General features: G+C 40.1%; 1 protein-coding gene across 1 annotated transcript in view; it reads left to right on the forward strand.

The window, feature by feature from the left end:
- The window catches only part of LOC126215112 (ras-related protein Rab-27A), a 76,693-nt gene that overhangs the window by 28,550 nt on the left and 28,466 nt on the right, over nt 1–19,677 (forward strand). The window contains exon 4 of the mRNA XM_049941766.1: nt 6,708–6,822. Coding sequence (XP_049797723.1) covers nt 6,708–6,822 — 115 coding nt within the window. The remainder of the gene's footprint in view (nt 1–6,707; nt 6,823–19,677) is intronic.

Below are 19,677 nucleotides of genomic sequence, written 5' to 3' on the forward strand. Positions count from 1 at the left end.
TACGGTCTATCCAATGACATATGCGGTTGGATAGAAAGTTTTCTAACAGACAGGGAGCAGTATGTTGTCCTGAACGAGGTGACTTCAACAGAAACAAGAGTAACTGCAGGAGTGCCCCAAGGCAGCATAATAGGTCCTCTGCTTTTGACAATTTACATAAACGATCCGGTTGATGGTATTCACAGCAGCCTTAGACTGTTTGCCGATGATGCTGTAGTCTACAGGAAAGCAGTGTCACACGAAAGTTGTGAACAAATCAATGAGTATTTGCAGAAAATAAATGCGTGGTGTAATGATTGGCAATTATATCTCAATATTAGTAAGTGTAACCTACTACATATAACAAGGCGAAAGTCCCCATTAATGTATGAGTACAAAATAAATGATCAGTCTTTGGAAGCGGTAACGTCAGTCAAGTATGTGGGTGTGACTGTTCGAAATGATCTCAAATGGTATGATCAGATAACACAAGTAACGGGTAAGGCAAACTCTAGATTACGGTTTATTGGTAGAATTCTGAAGCGATGCAGTCCTTCAACAAAGGAAATATCTTACAATACGTTAGTTCGTCCAGTCTTAGAGTATTGTTTGTCTGCATGGGACCCTTATCAGTTGCGTCTGACTCAAGAGATTGAGAAGGTCCAAAGAAGAGCGGCAAGATTCGTGACTGGTACATTCAGCCATCGCGAGAGCGTTACAAATCTCATAGGAAGTTTGAAGTGGGACACACTTGCAGATAGACGACGCGCTAAACAGAAGGGGCTGCTCACTAAATTCCGAAATCCAATCTTCACCGAGGATGTAGAGCATATATTATTACCACCAACTTTCAAATCTCGTAATGATCATCATTCAAAGATAAGGGAAATAAGAGCTCGTATTGAGGCGTTCAGGCAGTCGTTTTTCCCTTGCGCGATCTGCGAGTGGAAAAGGGGGGGGGGGGGGGAATATGACTTTGGCGCGTGAATTGTGCCCTCTACCACACACTGCTTGGTGGCTAGTGGAGTATATATGTAGATGTAGGGAGAGCATGACAATAGAGAGAAGTGATTGGCTTTTTTAAAAGAACTGTTGATTCATACAATGTGGGCTTTCATGGCCAGCGTTGTTTTCAGTTGAAACTTCTGGGCTGAGAGGCCGTGGTCGATGTATAAAATTTCCACCTGATGTTTTGTCTCCCATCTGTGGGAGACATCTTCTGATGTCGTCCGGCTACTGGCGAAACATCAGGTGGAAATTTTATACATCGACCACGGCCTCTCAGCCCGGAAGTTTCAACTGAAGAGAACTGTTGAGACTTGGGAGGTACATGTGATATAGTTACCCACCTATATGTCTCTGCTCTGCTCTGCTGCTTCAGTAGTCCTATCACACTTCCCTGGTGCAATGCTGACGATACTCATGTGTCTGCTGAACATTTGCTGTTGTGGACAACATACTGGGTGAAGTCTGGTGAAGAAGAGGGTGTACCAACTCTGATATGCTGTGCTGTATTCACTCCCCCCCCCCCCCCCACCTCTCCCCACTCCATTCGCTGTTGGGCCTTAGTACGCAGAAGGAGTAACCATGTGTGTGTGAGTTGCATGAAGTTCTGTTTCTTTTTTTTTTTTCTGCTTCTTAGGAAGGAGTTTGTCGAAGAGCTGAAAAATTTGTAGCATTCTTTTTCATTGTCCTTATCTGCAACTCAGTGCATCCTCTATGTTATGAATAGCAATCTGTTCTTTCCGTATTGTTGTTATCGGATTCTGATTTTTCTGTTGTTTTTCTTATTTTATAATTTGTGTATGTAGGCACCCATTAAGTGTTTCCTTTTTATGATTATATTTAAATGCGCTTCTGTCACAACATTCAGTCACACTGACATTTAATGCACTTGTAATATCTACCATCATCATCATCATCGTCGTCATCACCATCACCCATCTGAGTGCTGCTGCTCTGTAAAGACCTCCATCAGATGGCTCTGGATTTTGTTAATAATTCAATTTATGTCAAGGTTGAATGATAAATCACTTTACCAGTAACACTGTGCTGCGTAAACGTTACTGATCCTGTAACTATATAGATTTAAATCATGGATTCCAAGTGAATTGTCAAACTTTGTCAATGTTATGCTATAGCAGCAGCATTTAGTTATGAGAACCTTTGCATGATTGATTGATAAGGCATGTTAGTGCAGCATTATAAAATTCCCATCTAATTTAAAAAGGAACTGATATTTCGTACTGACAGAAAATTTGTCATACTGTGTTATGAACCACAGGATTTTTTTCTGGAAAAATCGCTGTACTGTTTAAATTTTAGAAATTGGTCATTGCAGTGAATGTGTCAAATTTAGGGAATTGTGTTTGTGCCACGTCATTCATAGTTTGCCTCTGCTTATTTGCCTGCTAATCATTTAACAGCTTTGTTATAGAGGCATATTTAATCTGTAACTCAGGTGATAGTTTGCTTGAAAGACAAGGTTGTGTGATCATTTTGCAACTCACATCGGGTTATTTCAGTCACTTCTGTGAGAATATACAAGTGTTCTGATATCAGCCAGAGAGAGCCCTTCAATCTCGATTGGTAATTAATTCTTAATGTTGACACTGCCATTCACAGCAACAAATGTGACTCCTGGAACTGGAACTGACCAATTGAGATTTGAAGATGGTGTTTAATGTCTGAAACTAGTTGTAATCATTTATATCTTCCCACTGCTGTGATTGAAATAAATAGCTGGTTATAACTCTCTCAAAGGAAATATGTTTGCACTTATACAGAGTGATTATGTGGTGATGATACAAATTTTCAGGGATGGTTGAGAAGGGTAAATATATCAATTCAAGATAAGAGAACCTGGTCTGAAAATGGCTGTATCAAAAGTTATAAGCATAAATCTTTCTAATACCTCTGATAGTGGAATACATTTACTGGTATTGTTTTTGCTAGCACTGTAGAGTACACAAATTTCAGAGGTGGTAATATGGACTGAAACAGGAAAAAAATGTGTAGTAAAAATGGGCTCCAAAAAGCATGCCTTAAGAGCTGTGATCACTTTGATAACATGAAAAACATCTCTTTCATTGCAAATTTTTTGATTTCCATAGTTTCAGAGGAGGCAGTATCTATCAGAACAAAAAGAAATGTCGAGCAAATATGGGCTATAAACTGTATAGCTTTAGAGCTGTTGGCACTTGTTCAGGAGAAGAGATGTATTTTGTAATGGATCTGGGAGATGTTATTTTTTTTTACTGTATTTGTCGATACCAAATTGTAAATTTTTTTTTTATACTTTTTGTCAAAATTTATTGTAATTTGCCTTATTATATGTTAATTTACTTATGTTTTTGAGAGTGAAAGCATATTGATTACTATTAGTAAATGTATCGAAGAATAGCAAAGAGACTGATTACAAGTGGAAGCTTGTGTGTTGTGTAAAATATCTTTGACACTGGAGTCGTCTTTGACTATAGTCAGTCGGCAGCTAACTCTTGGTGTGTGTTGACGGAAGAACAATGTGAAGGTCGCCGTCATAAATAATTTTGAATTATGTTACTATTTTTTTTGTATTAACCATAAAAAAAGAAACTACATTTGAAGAAATGGTATTTGAAACACCAAAATGAGGCAAACACGTTGAACCACGTCTTTTCTGCAGCCGACAAAGATGCATTGTGGAATCATACTTAGACAACTGAAGCCAAGACTAATATCGCCTTGCAAACATCTAACGGAAAAGGTACTGTCACGAAATATGGCAAATTTAAGTAAATAAAAAATAGTGACCATATTTTCAACTTGTGTCTCAGCCGGGATACAATATTTCAATTTCACGGTATTGAAGATGGACAAGTGCTCATATCTCTTAAAATATGCATTTTAGAGCTGATGTTTACCAGACAGTATTTCCATGTTTTGGTCCATACTACTACCCTACAATCTTAGCAACAATGGTACAGGCACACATATTTGACTGTTAGAGGTATCGGAACAATTTTTGCTTACAACTTTAGACTCAGTCATTTCCGGACCAGTGTCCCTTACCTCAGATTAATACAGTTACCCTTCTCCATCATCCCTAAAAGTTGTAACACCATCACGGAATCACACCCATAACATTACGCGTTGATAAACGCTGTGTAATACTTGTGCAACTTTCACAAGTCCAGTAAGCTCACTCGACAAAAAATTAGTCGCCGCCACCTCCCTGAGGTTCGTTAACAGTTGTGACTTGCGGGCAGAGATCAACTGGGTTCAGACTGGAGACTTTGGTGATCACTGTGGATGCACATTATTCGTACAGTGTTTATGTGTCACAGTGGATAATATTTTGGACTTTCAGTTGGGAGGATGACAGTTCAAATGTTTGTCCTACCATCCAGGTTTAGTTTTTCTATGTTTTGCTCAAATCACTCTAGACAAATGCAAAAATAGTTCTTCTGAAAAGGACACTGCCAATTTCCTTTCCCCATCCAATTTCATGATCTCATTGTCGACGGGACACTAAAACCTAATCTTTCTTCCTTCTTTACCTTGGATTGCTTGTGACAGGCTAGAGGTGTGTGTGCTCGTAGTTCCACTGCTAATAACAAGTTCGCAACAGTTTGTATTGACAGGTCTGGGCTGACAAGCCCTCTTATCTGTGTTGTGGTAGCTGTGCGATCTGCTACTGCTGTCCTTACAATATGAAGATCGTAGTGGTCGTCTGTGCTGTGTGGAAGTCCAGAACCTCATCTACAGGTGTGATAATCTTCGTGTGATCACTGATATCAGCATCATAGCATAACTGATACAACATGTTCAATTTCTGTAGCAATTCTCTCAACATGTTCAATTTCTGTAGCAATTCTCTGAAAGGGCTGTACTGCCACACATAAGGCCACAATTTGACCCCTTTCAAACTCGCTCAGTTGGCTGTAGCAAGCATAAATGCATCTCCATGGAATTGTTGCCTGGTTGCTTCACATGTTTGCACCACACTGAGCTTTTTGGCTGTGAGCATTCCCTGTTCAAGGATAGAAGCAGATGGTGCGCTATAGCTATGCTGCTACACTATCTGTTGGCAGACAACATCGAAACCATTATCAGTACATTTACTGTGCCCTTGGTGGCATATGCCATCATTGGATCAAAATTAATGTTGTCTTTCGAGATATACTAGTTTTTTTTCCGTTGTATACAGAAAATTTACAGTGCTAGAAAAATGCAACTAACTGCAGGAAGACCTGCAGAGGATTAACTCTTGGTGTTGGGTTGACATTTGACTCTCAACATCAACAAATGTAATGTATTGCAATAAATAGTCAGGATGACATGTTATTGTATGATTACACAATGGTAGAACAATCATTGGAAGCAGTCATTTCCATAAAATATCTAGGAGTATGCATATGGAGTGGTTTAAAGAGGAATGACAATGTAAAATTAATTACATGCAAAGTGAGTGCCAGACAGATTCATTGCAAGAATCCTCATGAACTGTAGTCCACGCACAAAGGAGGTAACTTATGAAACTCTCCTTCAACCAATATTTCAGTATTGCTCATCATTCCGCGGTATGTACCATATATGAGGGATAGAGGAAATAGGTAAGATCCAAAGGAGAGTAGCACCTTTTATTATAGGTTCATTTAGAAAGCATGAGAGCATTACAGACGTACTCAGCCAACTCCAGTGTCAATGCTGCAAGAGAGGCATTCTGCACCATAGTGTTAAAGATGGGAGAATGACATTTGGTAGAAGAGTCACCCAATATATTGCTTTCTCTTAGCTATATCACATGTAAAGACCATAAACATAAAATTAAGAGAAATTGGTGTTCACATGAAGGCTTACCTTCAATCATTCTTCCCAAAAAATGATCACGACTGGAACAGGAAAGGGGGAAGGTGACAGCGGTTCACAAATACGCTGTGCCAAACACCATAAAGCAAGGGCACCCATGCCTGGGGGCAAGGGGAGAAAGGCGGCAGCCACACGACCCCATCCTCCATCCACCAACCCTCCAACTCTCAGGCAAAGGAAAAAATTTGGAACTTTTTTCTGACTACTTACAAATCGCTATTAATCTTCCACAATATTAGAAATAGTTCATACCTACACATTGAGCTTCCCCTGTGAACTATCGTATGGGCGCCATTGCCATAAGGTGGCTTGTGGAGTTGAAGATGTGGGCCTTCTGTGCTTTCTCTGAATCATTTAGGCAAAAATATCAACAATGTAGGAAAAGACAGATTGCTACTTAGCTTAAAGAAGACACGTCAAGTCGTGGACAGGCACAATTAAAAGATACCGACATAAAGCTTTCAGTCACAGCCTTCATCAGTAAAAGAGACACTTACACAATTCACGCATGCAGGCAAGCACACCTCACACATGCACGACTGCCAGCGTCTCGGGCCGGAATGCCAGGCAAAAGTTGGTCAGTTCCTTTGAAAGTGATGCAGTGAATATCCTTTTCCGTCATATTTCCGGGCATATGCTTCACTTCGAATGTTCTCATTCTCAGCATACTGTGAAACCTCAGTCTCCATTTGTTTTTCTTTCTACACCATATGCAGGAACCTCAAGTTAGGCGGCTAATCCTTTGTCCGGTGAGCTTACGTACGCTTGCAGAACTCATCTACTGGCCCTTACAGCTGTATGCCCTAGTTGGAATTAAATAACCCACTAGTTATAGTTTAGTTCTAACTACTGTGTTATCTTTTTTCTGATCTGCATAGATTTCGTAGCTTAACAACTGCATTCTACCGAGATGCCATGGGATTCCTGCTCCTGTTTGACCTGACTAACGAACAGTCATTCCTCGAAATACGGAACTGGCTCGATCAGTTGAGGGTATGACAACATGTCTCAGCAATTGGTGTTTGCTTCTTGTAAACAGTCAGTGTTTTCTGTTTGTTGTTGTTGTTTTTGCTTAAATATTTGGTGGTATATGGAAACCCCAGACATTGGCTTTCTGTGTTGGTATGGAGTAATGCCTGTGTGTTGATTGATCAGTAAAATAAATTACAACTTAAGGAAGTGTCCGTCACTTTTTTTTTGTCAGTAAAGAAAAGAAGAGAGAGGAACTGAAGTAGATTGGTGAGTCAAATGGAAGTTGTAAATATTATTTGAGGTGCCAAGAAGCGTAATGAGGTAAGTGAGAACAGGAAGCGCAAAATTTATCTATTGGCATTCACTGTGGCTGCTTCAAATGTCACATGAAAGATGGTTTCCACTTCAGCTCTACATTTATTATTGACACCAAAGGCTGAGACCCACTGAATATATGCTGCATTGAAGAGTTACTTGTTCAACAATGTCCGTGTTCGTGGACTCTTTCTAGAGTGTGAACCAGAGTTCTACAGATAAAATTTCAGAGATAGTTTAGGAATATTTTCTGAGTAATGTGGTTATAACATGGTCTCATTAAAGAGTAATTGCATTTCATTTGTCTTTTTACTGCTATTTTTCTGTAAAATCTATCGCACTGAAAATATCTGCGTAGTAGTGAAAATGTCGACAGTAAGTGTGGTTTGTCTTGTTTGCAGATAGACTTGTTCTGTTCACAAACAGTACTTGCTGTTTTCAGCAGTAATGCCCATCAAGCTTGCATTGAATTCTGCTCAGTTTATATCAGGTTGGTTTTTGCTGCAGTGTTAGTTGGTGATGAGTAGTTGTACATAGCAGTGTTGAGAGCTTTACTGATGGAAAGTGAAAGTTGAGTGTGACAGTGAAGTTATGTGGTCACATATAAAAGATGTTAGGTGAAACCAAGTTTATTGTTGGATGTTTTTACCGGGCACCTGATTTCGCTGTGTACTGTGTGTACTGTCAGTAGCACATAAATACCCATATCATGCAATACTATTTGGAGACAGTTTTAACATACTGAGTTTATACTAGGATGTCCATGGATTCATTGCAGGGGAGAGGTCAGACAGACAGTCATGCGAATTAATTTTGAACACTTCTTCTGAAAACTGCCTTCAACAGTTAGCTCGGCAGCCCATACCCTATGGAAATATCTTAGACCTTGCAACTACAAATATGCCAAACCTTATCGATAATGTCACTATAGAAATGGGGATTAGTGATCATGATGTTGTTATAGCAACTGTGATTACAAAAGTCAGTAAATCAGTCAAGAAGGCTAGGAGAGAGTTTCTGCTAGATAGAGCAGATAAGCAGTTGTTAGCATCTCACTTAGACAGTGAAGTGGCATCACTTAGTTCCAGTAAGAGAGATGTAGAGGAATTATGGGCAAGGTTTAAGCAGACTGTAAATTGTAGTCTAGAGAGTTATACAGCTAGTAAGTGGATAACGGATGGAAAAGATCCACCATGGTTTAATAACAAAATTCGGAAGATGCTGAGGAAGCAGAGGCTGTTGCACTCTTGGTTTAAAAGACAATGCGCAGATGATGACATGCAAAGGTTAGCAGAGATTTGTGCCTCTGTGAAAAGATCTGTGCATGAAGCATATAAGAAGTACCACCATCACACCATAACAAAAGATGTTGCAGAGAACCCGAGAAGATTTTGGTCCTATGTAATAAAATGGCTAATTGGGTCTAAGGCTTCCATTCAGTCCCTTGTTGACCAGTCTCTTGTGACAGTTGAAGATAGCGAAATGAGAGCCAAAGCTTTAAATTTCATGTTCAAGAAATTGTTAACACAGGAGAATTGTCCAAACATGCCATCATTTGACCATCGGATAGATTCCCGTATGGATGACATAGTAATAAACATACCTGGCTTAGAGAAACTTCTGAAAGATTTGAAAGCAAATAAATCACCAGGTCCAAATGGAATCCCAGTTAAGTTTTACACTGTGGCATTGGTCCCTTACCTAGCCTACATTTATCATGGATCTCTTGCCCAGCACGAAGTCCCAAGTGACTGGAAAATAGCAAAGGTGCCTCCAGTATATAAGAAGAGTAAAAGAACAGACCTGCAAAATTACAAACCACTATACCTAACTTTGGTTTGTTGCAGAATCCTTGAACACATTCTCAGTTGGAATATATTAAACTTTCTTGAGACTGATAAGCTTATGTCCACAAATCAGCATGGTTTTAGAAAGCATCACTCATTCAAAACTCAGCTTGCCCTTTTCTGATGTACTGTGAATTACGGATGGGACAACAGGCAGATTCCATATTTCTAGATTTCCAGAAAGCACTTGAGACAGCACCCCATTACAGGCTGTTAATGAAGGTACGAGCATATGTAATAAGTTCACAGGTATGTGAGTTGCTTGAAGACTTTTTAAGCAATAGGACCCAGTATGTGGTCCTCAACAGTGGCTGTTCATTGGAGACAAGGGTATTGTCAGGAGTGCCCCAGGGAAGTGATATATATTTTTTTTCCATGATTGTTTGTTGATGATACTGTGCTGTGCAGTAAGGTGTCGAAGTTGAGCGACAGTAGGAAGATGCAAGATAACTTGGAGAAAATTTCTAGTTGGTGTAATGACTGGCAGTTAGCTCTTCTAAATGTGGAAAATTTAAGTTAATGCGGATGAGTAGTAAGAACAAACCTTTAATGTTCGTATACTAGTGTCCTGCTTAACACAGTCAAGTCGTTTAAATATGTAGGTGTAACGTTACAAAGCGATAAGAAATGGAACAACCATGTGAGAAAAGTGGTAGGGAAAGCCAGTGGTCGACTTCATTTTATTGAGAGAATTTTAGGAAAGGGAGGTTCATCTGTAAAGGAGACTGCATATAGGATGCTAGTGTGAGCTCTTCTTAAGTACTGCTTGATTGTTTAAGATCCGTATCATGTTGGATTGAAGAAAGGCATCGAAGTACTTCAAAGGTGGTCTGCTTTGTTCGTTACTGGTAGGTTCGAACAACACATAAGTGTTACTGAGTTGCTTTGGGTACTCAAATAGTAACCACTTGAGGGAAGGTGATGTTGTGTTTGACAAAAACATCACTGAGAAAATTTACAGACCTAGCACTTGAATCTGACTGCCTCATGATTCTACTGCCATCAAAATACATTGCGCATAAGGAACACGAAGATAAGATACAACAAATTGAGACTCATACAGACACATATGGATAGTCGTTTTTCCCTCACGATATTTGCAAGTGGAACAGGAAAGGAAATGACCAGTAGTGGTATAGGGTACCCTCTGCCACGCATTGTACAGTGGCTTGAGGAGTATCTATGTATATGTAGAAGAGTTGGATTATTGGCACCACATGTACAGTTACACTGACATTCCATGAAATAGAAATTCCATAAAAAATATAGCATTGCTAGCGCCAAAGCTGTCAAAAATAACTTTACAAGCTCACAGAAATAAACAATGTGATCAAATCATAACAAAAAGATGCTTGAAGATGTCATATGGATCACACCAGCTGAGACATAAGCATAAGGTACCATGTGTAGTTGTAAACTGACATAGGTGTAAGGAACAATATTATACCTATTAAACTATCTTCACAGGTACACTTGATAACAGCAAAATGATGAAACGAGCTCACCATGTAACTTGTATCACTACGAGTAAATAGATAAATACTGCAGCAAAAAATATGTTGCTCTTTGACCTCATGCAAGCTGCGGGTCCATTGAAAAGGAAATTGTTGAATTCTAAGTGAGGTAACAAATGGAAAAAAATACATTATTACTCTGTAATGAGGTCAAGAGACCACAGGTCACTTATGCCAAAATAATCAGAAACTCAGAAACTATTCGTGAACAACTTCAGAATTTTATTTGCAAAATTTGAGTTCATTTTTATAAGGTCTCTCACTTACCTGCTTCAGCTTCTGTATTCTCACATATTGCACTATATACAGAAATCCTTTGTTCTCACAAACATTAGTGGGAGCAAAACTTGTTGTATCCGTGAATCACCTACTCTTCCCATTCAGGGTCTGTCAAAAACCTTACTTGACTTTCTCAAACAATAGGAAGTCTGGGATGACAGTATTATGAAAAGGATAGTTGCTAATCACCATGTAGTTTAGATGCTGAGTCGCAGATAGGCACAACAGAAAGACTGTCAAACAAAGCTTTGGGCCAAGCAAGTCTTCATCAGAATAGAAAATGCCCCTGCACGCACGCAAACGCGCGCGCGCTCTCACTCACACACACACACACACAAAAATGCAACTCATACACACATGACCGCAGTCTTTGGCTGCCAAGGCCAGGACCGCTCCCACTCTTTCTTCCAATACCGAATTAACACTTTTTTTATGCCTCAGGATGTGTGGTATTAACTGGTCCATCCTTTTGACCGTCATGTGCCATAAATTTCTACTTTCCCCAGGTTGATTCAATACCTCCTCATTAGTTACCATCGTCTAATCTTCAACATTTTTCTGTAACACTGGATTTCAAAAGTTTCTCTTCTCTTCTCGTTCACATTTTACTTAACAAGGCTACATTCCAGACAGATATCATTAGAAAAAACTTCCTAACTGTTGTTATTAGATGTTAAAAAATTACACTTAAGTCTATTTTTGATATTAACAAATTTATCTTCTTTATAAATGCCTTACTTACTACTGTATTGCTGGTTTGCATTTTATACCCTCTCTATTTCTGCCCAAAAACAGCAAAACTCACCTACTACTTTAATGTCTCATTTTCTAATCTTAATTTCTTCAGCATTGCAGGGTTTAATTTGACTACATTCCATTGTCCTGGTTGATATTCATCTTATAATATCCTTTGAATACATAGTCCATTCAATTCAAATGCATTTGCAAGTTCTTTGCCACCTGTCACAGAATTTCACTGTCATCAGCAAACCACAATTTTTTTATGCCTTCTTTCTGAACTTTACTTTCCTGTCCAAATTTGTTCATGGTTTCCTTCACAGCTTTCTCAATGCACAGATTGAATAACAACAGAGATGGGCTACAGTCATGTCTTGCACCCTTCTGAACCACTGCTTCCCTTTCATGTCCTTCAAATCTTATAACTGTCGTCTTATTTCTGTACAGATTGTAAATAATCTTTTGCTCCCTACTATTATTAAAATTTCAAAGAATTTGTCCACATCAACACTGTGAAAAGCTTCCTCAATTTTTCCTTTATGCTGTAAATAATTGCTGTTAATATTTTGCAACCTGAATTAGTAAAATGATGCTTTACCACTATTCATGCATACTAGCACTTTTCTTCTTTGACACTGAAAGTATTACTTTCTTCCTGAAGTCTGAGAATATTTCGCGAGTCTTGTGCCGGGTGTCTCTCCTAAGAGTGGTCAAACCCATATTCTCTCATGTTTCTGCAGATATTAACAATTTTATTTTTGCAGTGTATAGCTGCAGTCAGCCCAAACAAATACTGCTCATCATGTCTTTCACACAATGCCCAACATTGACTGAACGTGTCAATTAGTTTCTTGTTACAAAGTGGAATTTTATGTGCCCATTCAATAGGTTGGCCCTACATTCATCCAGTACGATTTTCATTTTATTGATGTGCATTAACAGGGACAGTAAAACACACAGAATAACCAGGGCTCCAGTAGCAATAGCACTGCCCTAGTCCGTGCCAACTGCTGCTACCAGGCAGCAAAGCTGTTTAGTTGTTGGTGGAGTACTGGTTATTCTTTTTTTTTACTGTCCCTATTAACACAAACCGATGAAACTAGTATTGCACTACACTAACTTGGGACCTCTATATCAATGGGCACGTAAACTTCATCTTTAAAAATCATTTTCTTTGAGCAGGAAACAAGCTGACACTTTCCAACAACATTGGGCATCACACAAGAGGTCTAATAAGCATATTCGTTTGGGCTGACTCATGGTACGCGTCGCAACAACAAAATTGCAAACATCTACAACAGTATGGGATTGTGGGTCTGTCTTCTTGCGAAACACTTTTGTTTTTGTTTATTTTATTCTCTTTTCCAAACTAATTTCTTCTTGTAAATAGTCTTCAGGGTTTGCTGCCAGATCACATTGTGCAAATTCACACTATATTTCTGCAGAGCAACTTTCAATCATCTTCAGGTGGTTCAACCTTGCTGGTGGCTAGGTACGACTGACGGTATACACGTCAATGCCCCGTTTCTGGAACATTCCAGATTTCCACACTCCTAAACATCCCTAGGTTCACTGTTTCTGATGTGATAGTGAAGTGGAAACATGAAGGCACACGTACAGCACAGAAGCGTACAGGCTAACCTCATATGTTGACTGACAGAGACCGCCGACAGTTGAAGAGAGCCCTAAGGTGTAATAGGCAGATATCTATCCAGACCAACATGCAGGAATTCCAAATTGCATCAGTATCCACTGCAAGTTCTATGACTGTTAAGCGGGAGGTGAGAAAACTTGGATTTCGTGGTCGAGCAGCTGCTCATAAGCCACACATCATGCGGTAAATGCCAAATGATGCCTTTCTTGGTGTAAGGACGATTGAACAGTGGAAAAGTGTTGTGCGGAATGATGAATCACAGTACACATTGTGGTGATCCAATGGCAGGATGTGGGTATGGCGAATGCCCGGTGAACGTCATCTGCCAGTTTGTGTAGGGCCAACAGTAAAAATTGGAGGCAGTGGTGTAATGGTGTGGTCATGTTTTTCATGGAAGGGGCTTGCACCCCTTGCTGTTTCGCGTGGCACTATCACAGCACTATCGTGGTCTTGCGGTAGCGTTCTCGCTTCCCGTGCTTGGGGTCCCGGGTTTGATTTCCAGTGGGTTCAGGGATTTTTCCTACTTCGAGATCACTGGGTGTTCTTCTGTCATCATCATCATCATCATCCATCCCCATTACCGTCAGAGGAAGGCAATGGCAAATCACCTCCGCTAGGACCTTGTCAAGTACAGTGGTGCGGGTCTCCTGCATCGTTCCATATGCTCCTCGGAGTATGGGACCTCATCATCATCACAGCACAGGCCTACATTGATGTTTTAAGCACCTTCTTGCTTTGCACTGTTGAAGAGCAGTTCGGGGATGGCGATTGCATCTTTCAACACAATTAAGCACCTGTTCATAATGCACAGCCTGTGGCAGAGTGGTTACACGACAATAACATTCCTGTAATGGACAGGCCTGCACAGAGTCCTGACCTGTGTCCTATAGAACACCTTTGGGATGTTTTGGAACTGCAAGAGTGGAAGCTGTTATTAAGGCTAAGGGTGGGCCAACACCACTGAATTCCAGCATTAGCGATGGAGAGCGCCACGAACTTGTAAGTCATTTTCAGCCAGGTGTACTTTTGATCACATAGTGTACTTTCATCAGCTTCTAGTGGTCTTATTTATTAGACATATGTGGTACAAAGCTATATCACTTTTCAATGTAGCTTCTGTCATACTATACGTCACCAGTGCTTATGAAGTGCCTGAATTTCACTAGGGAAAAAAATTCAGTTAAGAGTTTGCACCACATCAAACAGGCTCAACTTGCTGAACAGTCAGTTTGTGGCGCCATCACATTTCTGTCTAAGGTTGCGAGTCATGCTGTGTTGTGAAGCTTGTAGTGGGGAAGAGTTGTCACTATTTCCTTTGTTTGACACTGAAGCTCACAGCTTATTTAATTTCAATCCTCCTCCTTTTATGTTAAAGGTTTTTTTTTTTTTTAATTTCTCTGGCCTACCTGTGCAGCCTAGCATACTAGTGATTGGATCTCAATGAAACTGTAGTATTTTAGAAATGAATTTAGTGGTCCCCTGGTCCCAGTGCACAATCTGCTACTGCTGATGTATCCTTGTTGCCCAGACGACAACCCCTATTATTTCTATGAGACAGGTTTTAACCGTTAGACTGTGCTCTATGAACTGAGCTAGAGTTGCCTGTCTGTGTTGTGCTATAAGGAAACATCAAGTGGCGAAAGTGATGTTGAAGAATTGTCAACTGCTGACAGTGGTCCTGCAGAATGTGGGCTGTTAATTGTCATGGAGATAGGAATAAATTTGCATTTTGTAGAATCTCCAAATACACTTGATATTTTCACATTCCTTTTTTCACCTGGCTGAAAAACAATGATTGTTAATGAGATGAACAAATATGCTGAACAGTTTGAAAGTTCACATGCAGATACACTGAAACAACAATCCTGTGTGTGCAAATGGGTACCAGTTGACAACTGGGATTTGTTCAAAGTGTTAGTCCTACAAGGCATCACTCCAAAACCTGGTTTGTCAATGTAGTAATCAAGGAAAGGAATTCTAGAAACGCAGATTTTTATAAAAATAATGGGTCTGCATTTTCTCCTCCAATAAAATCCTTCACGAGAGTATCAAAATAAATCAGATGTAATAAGCTTATTTTCATGGTCACATTGCCGCTGCACAAAGCTCTAAATTGTTGGCAATTTACAATTGCAGCAATCACTCGATTTTAAGGAAGTCCTCCAAAACTTGTCAGATTATGCCATGCTGCATGAAGATGCCCCAAGATGTGGGAGTAATTACACACATGGCAACAGACAGTGGCACAAGAAATAGCCCATTGAAGAGGTTGATACTTGTTTTTGTATTTCTTGTGTACATTTGACTGTGTATGGGAGGAGTTTTATGCACTGCTACTGGCAGTACAGAAAAGGAGGAGGAATGAAATTAGACAAGCTGTGGGTCTTAGTTCTAAGTAAAGCAAACAGTGCAAACTGTTCCCCACTACAAGCTCCATAACACACGTCGAAACGATTCTGCAATTTTGAGCACCTGTCTGACAATTTCACAAACCAGTTGCTGCACGGCTATGGACATACGATTTGGCTTGCTAAGGTTACTTTGAGATTGTAACCACTTTCTGAGTCATTAAAGCCTCTGACATTGTCTCTAGCATTGGAAGATGGAACATTAGGCAGAGAAAGTTTCCTTGGACCAGAATCTAATTGGCATAAAACAGAAATCACTAAGGAGTTCAGGCTTCATCCAGCTCACTGTAGCATGTCGTGGACATACTGACAAACCCGAATGGGCAAACACTTGAAGACATACACAGTCTATCTCACAAAAGTCTTTTCGAGAACTGATGAGGAGTCCAGGACTGTATTAAAACATCCCTCTGTATTGCTCTTGTGTGGACGACAAAGAAGAGATTAGACTAATTACAGCACACACAGAGGCATTTATAGAGTCATGTTTCCCACAAGCTGTATACAAATGGAATGAAAAGAAATCTTTAATATGTGATACAATCAGGAGTACCCTCTACTGTTCACTTCAAGTGGCTAGTAGAGTATGTATGTAGACGTAGAATTACGATTTTCATTTGAATGATCTTCACATATTGATTTTAGAATCATCTTTTCACTTTCTCCTGTCTGGCAGAAAGTAGTAATAGACAGACAGGCAGACAACAGTACTGTAAAAAAGTCTCAGAAGTTTGGAAAATAAAATACACTGCAAGAATTAGACAAGTGTAGGAACAGCTATGCTTATTTGCCTTCATATTGTAGAGACCTCATTGTGTTACATGAAGTCAATGAAAATTTGTGAGTTTTTATTTTACTTCCAGTGTTTCAGTTTCTTAACATATAATGTATATGTCTGCATTTAATTAAAGACCCTTATCGTCTTGCAGTTCATTAGCCCCAAACATTTGTCTGCTAACAAACAGCTACATGATGTGTGTTTAAATGCTCTCTCCTGTCAGTTACTCTGAACTATTGCTGCTTGATTATCCACAGACATTAAAAACATACAGGAAAATTAATTTCAGTCAACACTTGTGACTGTGACTACAGCAGTTTGGCTGACAAGTCTTTTTTTCAGTACTCAATCAATCATTCGTTGCCTGTGGATATGACTAATTGCCACAGATCCTTCCTTAATTATGTTACTTTTCCCCTCACTATTGATCATTGTTGTGGTCATCAGTTTGGAAACTAGTTTGATGGAGTTCCCATCGCTAATGCATCCTGTGCAATCCTCTTCATGTCTGCATAACTACTGCAGCATACATCCATGCGACCACACTTGCTGTAGTCAAGCTGTGGTCTCCCTCTAGAATTATTTCTCCCCACACTTCCCATTGTTACCAAATTCATGATTCTTTGCTTTTACAGGATGTGTACTATCAACCAGTCCATTCTTTTAGTCAATCTGTGCCATAAATTTCTTCTTTTCTGCAGTTCAGTTCAGTTCCTTCTCTGTAGTTATCTGATTTATTCATCTAATTCTTGGCATTCCCCTGTAACAGCAAATTTCAAAAGCCTGTGTTCTTGCTTGTCTCAGTTGTTTATCATCCACAATTCACTTCCATATGAGGTTACACTGTAGTCTTGATACCTTCAGGAAAGAATGGTAACACAGTTTGCTATAATTGGATGGATTAAAAAAATCTACTAACCAAGCGGTGTCAGGAGGAAAGACATATAAAAGCTAAAAATATGTGCAAGCTTTTGGAGCCATTGGCTGCTTGTTCTGGCAGAAGGGTTGGAGAGGAAGAAAATGGGATTTACGAAAAGGACTGGTGAGGTTTACGAAATGGGGAGAGTTCAGAAAAGTCACCGAGGTCAGGGGAGACTTACCACACAGGATGTGAACAAAAGACTGATTGTTGGGGACTGTATTGAATGAGATTTGAAATGTGAGAGCTTAAAGGTGGAAGATAGGGTGAAGATAAGCATGACAGAGATTACTGACAAAACATCGTGCAAAAGTTAATAAGAGTAGAAAGCTAAGTGTGGTAGAGAAAGCATGACAGAGATTACTGACAAAACATCGTGCAAAAGTTAATAAGAGTAGAAAGCTAAGTGTGGTAGAGATGGGGGAGGAAGTAGACAGGTTAGAAAATAAAAGATAGTGTAGAAAACTAAAAGGGAATGAAGAAAGGATTAGTTACTGGGAAGGAACACAAGATTGAGGAAACTAAACAAAATACACTGAAGCGCCAAAGAAACTGGTATAGGCATGCATATTCAAATACAGAGATACGTAAACAGGCAGAATACGGTGCTGCAGTCGGCAACGCCTATATAATACTAGTGTGTGGCACAGTTGTTAAATGTGTTACCACTGCCACAATGGCAGGTTATCAAAATTTAAGTGAGTGTGAACGTGGTGTTATAATCGGCGCATGAGTGATGGGTCACAGTTTCTCCGAGATAGCGATGAAGTGGGGATTTTCTCATACGACGATTTCACAAGTATACTGTAGATATCAGGAATCCAGTAAAACATCAAATTTCCAACATTGCTGTGGCCGGAAAAAGATCCTGCAAGAATGGGACCAACGACAACTGAAGAGAATAGTTCAATGTGACAGAAGTGTAACCCTTCCACAAATTCCTGCAGATTTCACTGCTGGGCCATCAACAAGTGTCAGCATGTGAACCATTCAATGAAACATCATCAATATGGGCTTTTGGAGCTGAAGGCCCTCTCGTGTGCCCTTGATGACTGCGTGACACAAAGCTTTGCACCTCGCCTGGGCCTGTCAATACCAACATTGGACTGTTGATGACTGCAAACATGTTGCCAGGTCGGACGAATCTAATCTCAAATTGTATCGAGCGGATGGACATGTATGGGTATGGAGACAACCTCATGAATCCGTGGGCCCTGCATGTCAGCACATGACTTTTCAAGCTGGTGCAGGCTCTGTAATGTGGGGCATGTGCAGTTGGAATGATATGGGACCCCTGATACGTCTAGATACTACTCTGACAGGCGACGCATACATAAGCATCCTGTCTGATGACTTGCATCTATTCATGTCCATTGTGCATCCCAATGGACTTAGGCAATTCCAGCAGGACAATGTGACACCCTACACGTTCAGAATTGCTACAGAGTGGCTCCAGGAACACTCTTCTGAGTTTAAACACTTCCGCTGGCAGCCAAACTCCCCAGACATGAACATTATTGAGCATATCTGGGTGCCTTGCAATGTGCTGTTCAGAAGAGATTTCCACCCCCTCGTACTGTTAGGGATTTATGGACAGCCCTACAGGATTCATTGTGTCAATTTCCTCCAGCACTACTTCAGACATTAGTCGAGTCATGTCACGTCATGTTGCGGCACTTCTGCGTGCTCACCGGGGCCCTACACAATATTGGGCAGGTGTATCAGGTATCAGTTTCTTTGGTTCTTCAGTGTAATTAACATAAATTAAGTCCAGGTGGGTGGTGAGAACCAAGAACATGTTTTAACATTAGTTCCCACCTGGCGAGTTCTGAGAAACTGCTATTTGGGGGAGAATCCAGATGGCGTGTTTGATGAAACAGGTACCAAGGTTACAACTTTCATGTTGTAGGGCATGTTGTGCAACAAGAGATTGTGTGTTGCCAGTGTTTATCCCCTGTGTATGCCCATTCATCTTAACTGATAACTTGTTGGTAGTCACACCAGTGTACAAGGCTGAACAAATATGCATAACAGCTGTCACACTACATGCGTCGTTCGATGAGTGGCCTTCCATTTAATGGGATATATTTTGCCAGTTATAGGTGGTGGTAAGAGGGTGCAAAGGGTAAGTCTTATAGCAGGGGCGATCACAGAGGTATGAGCCATAAGGCATGGAAATGAGTGCAGAAAGAGCATAGGGTCTGATAAGGATATTGTGGAGATTGGTAGGGTGACGAAAGTCTATTGTAGGTGTGCTGGGCAAAATGTCAGACAGAATGAACCTCATTTCAAGGCATGATTTTAGGAAGACACAGCCTTGTAAAAGTAGCTGATTAATACATTCAAGACCAGGATAATACTGAGTGAAAAGTAGTGTACTCCTGGGTTGCTTGGAGGGATTAGCCGTACCGGGATTGGATGTGG

Source organism: Schistocerca nitens, chromosome 12 (assembly GCF_023898315.1).
Source record: "Schistocerca nitens isolate TAMUIC-IGC-003100 chromosome 12, iqSchNite1.1, whole genome shotgun sequence".
NCBI classification, from domain to species: domain Eukaryota; kingdom Metazoa; phylum Arthropoda; class Insecta; order Orthoptera; family Acrididae; genus Schistocerca; species Schistocerca nitens.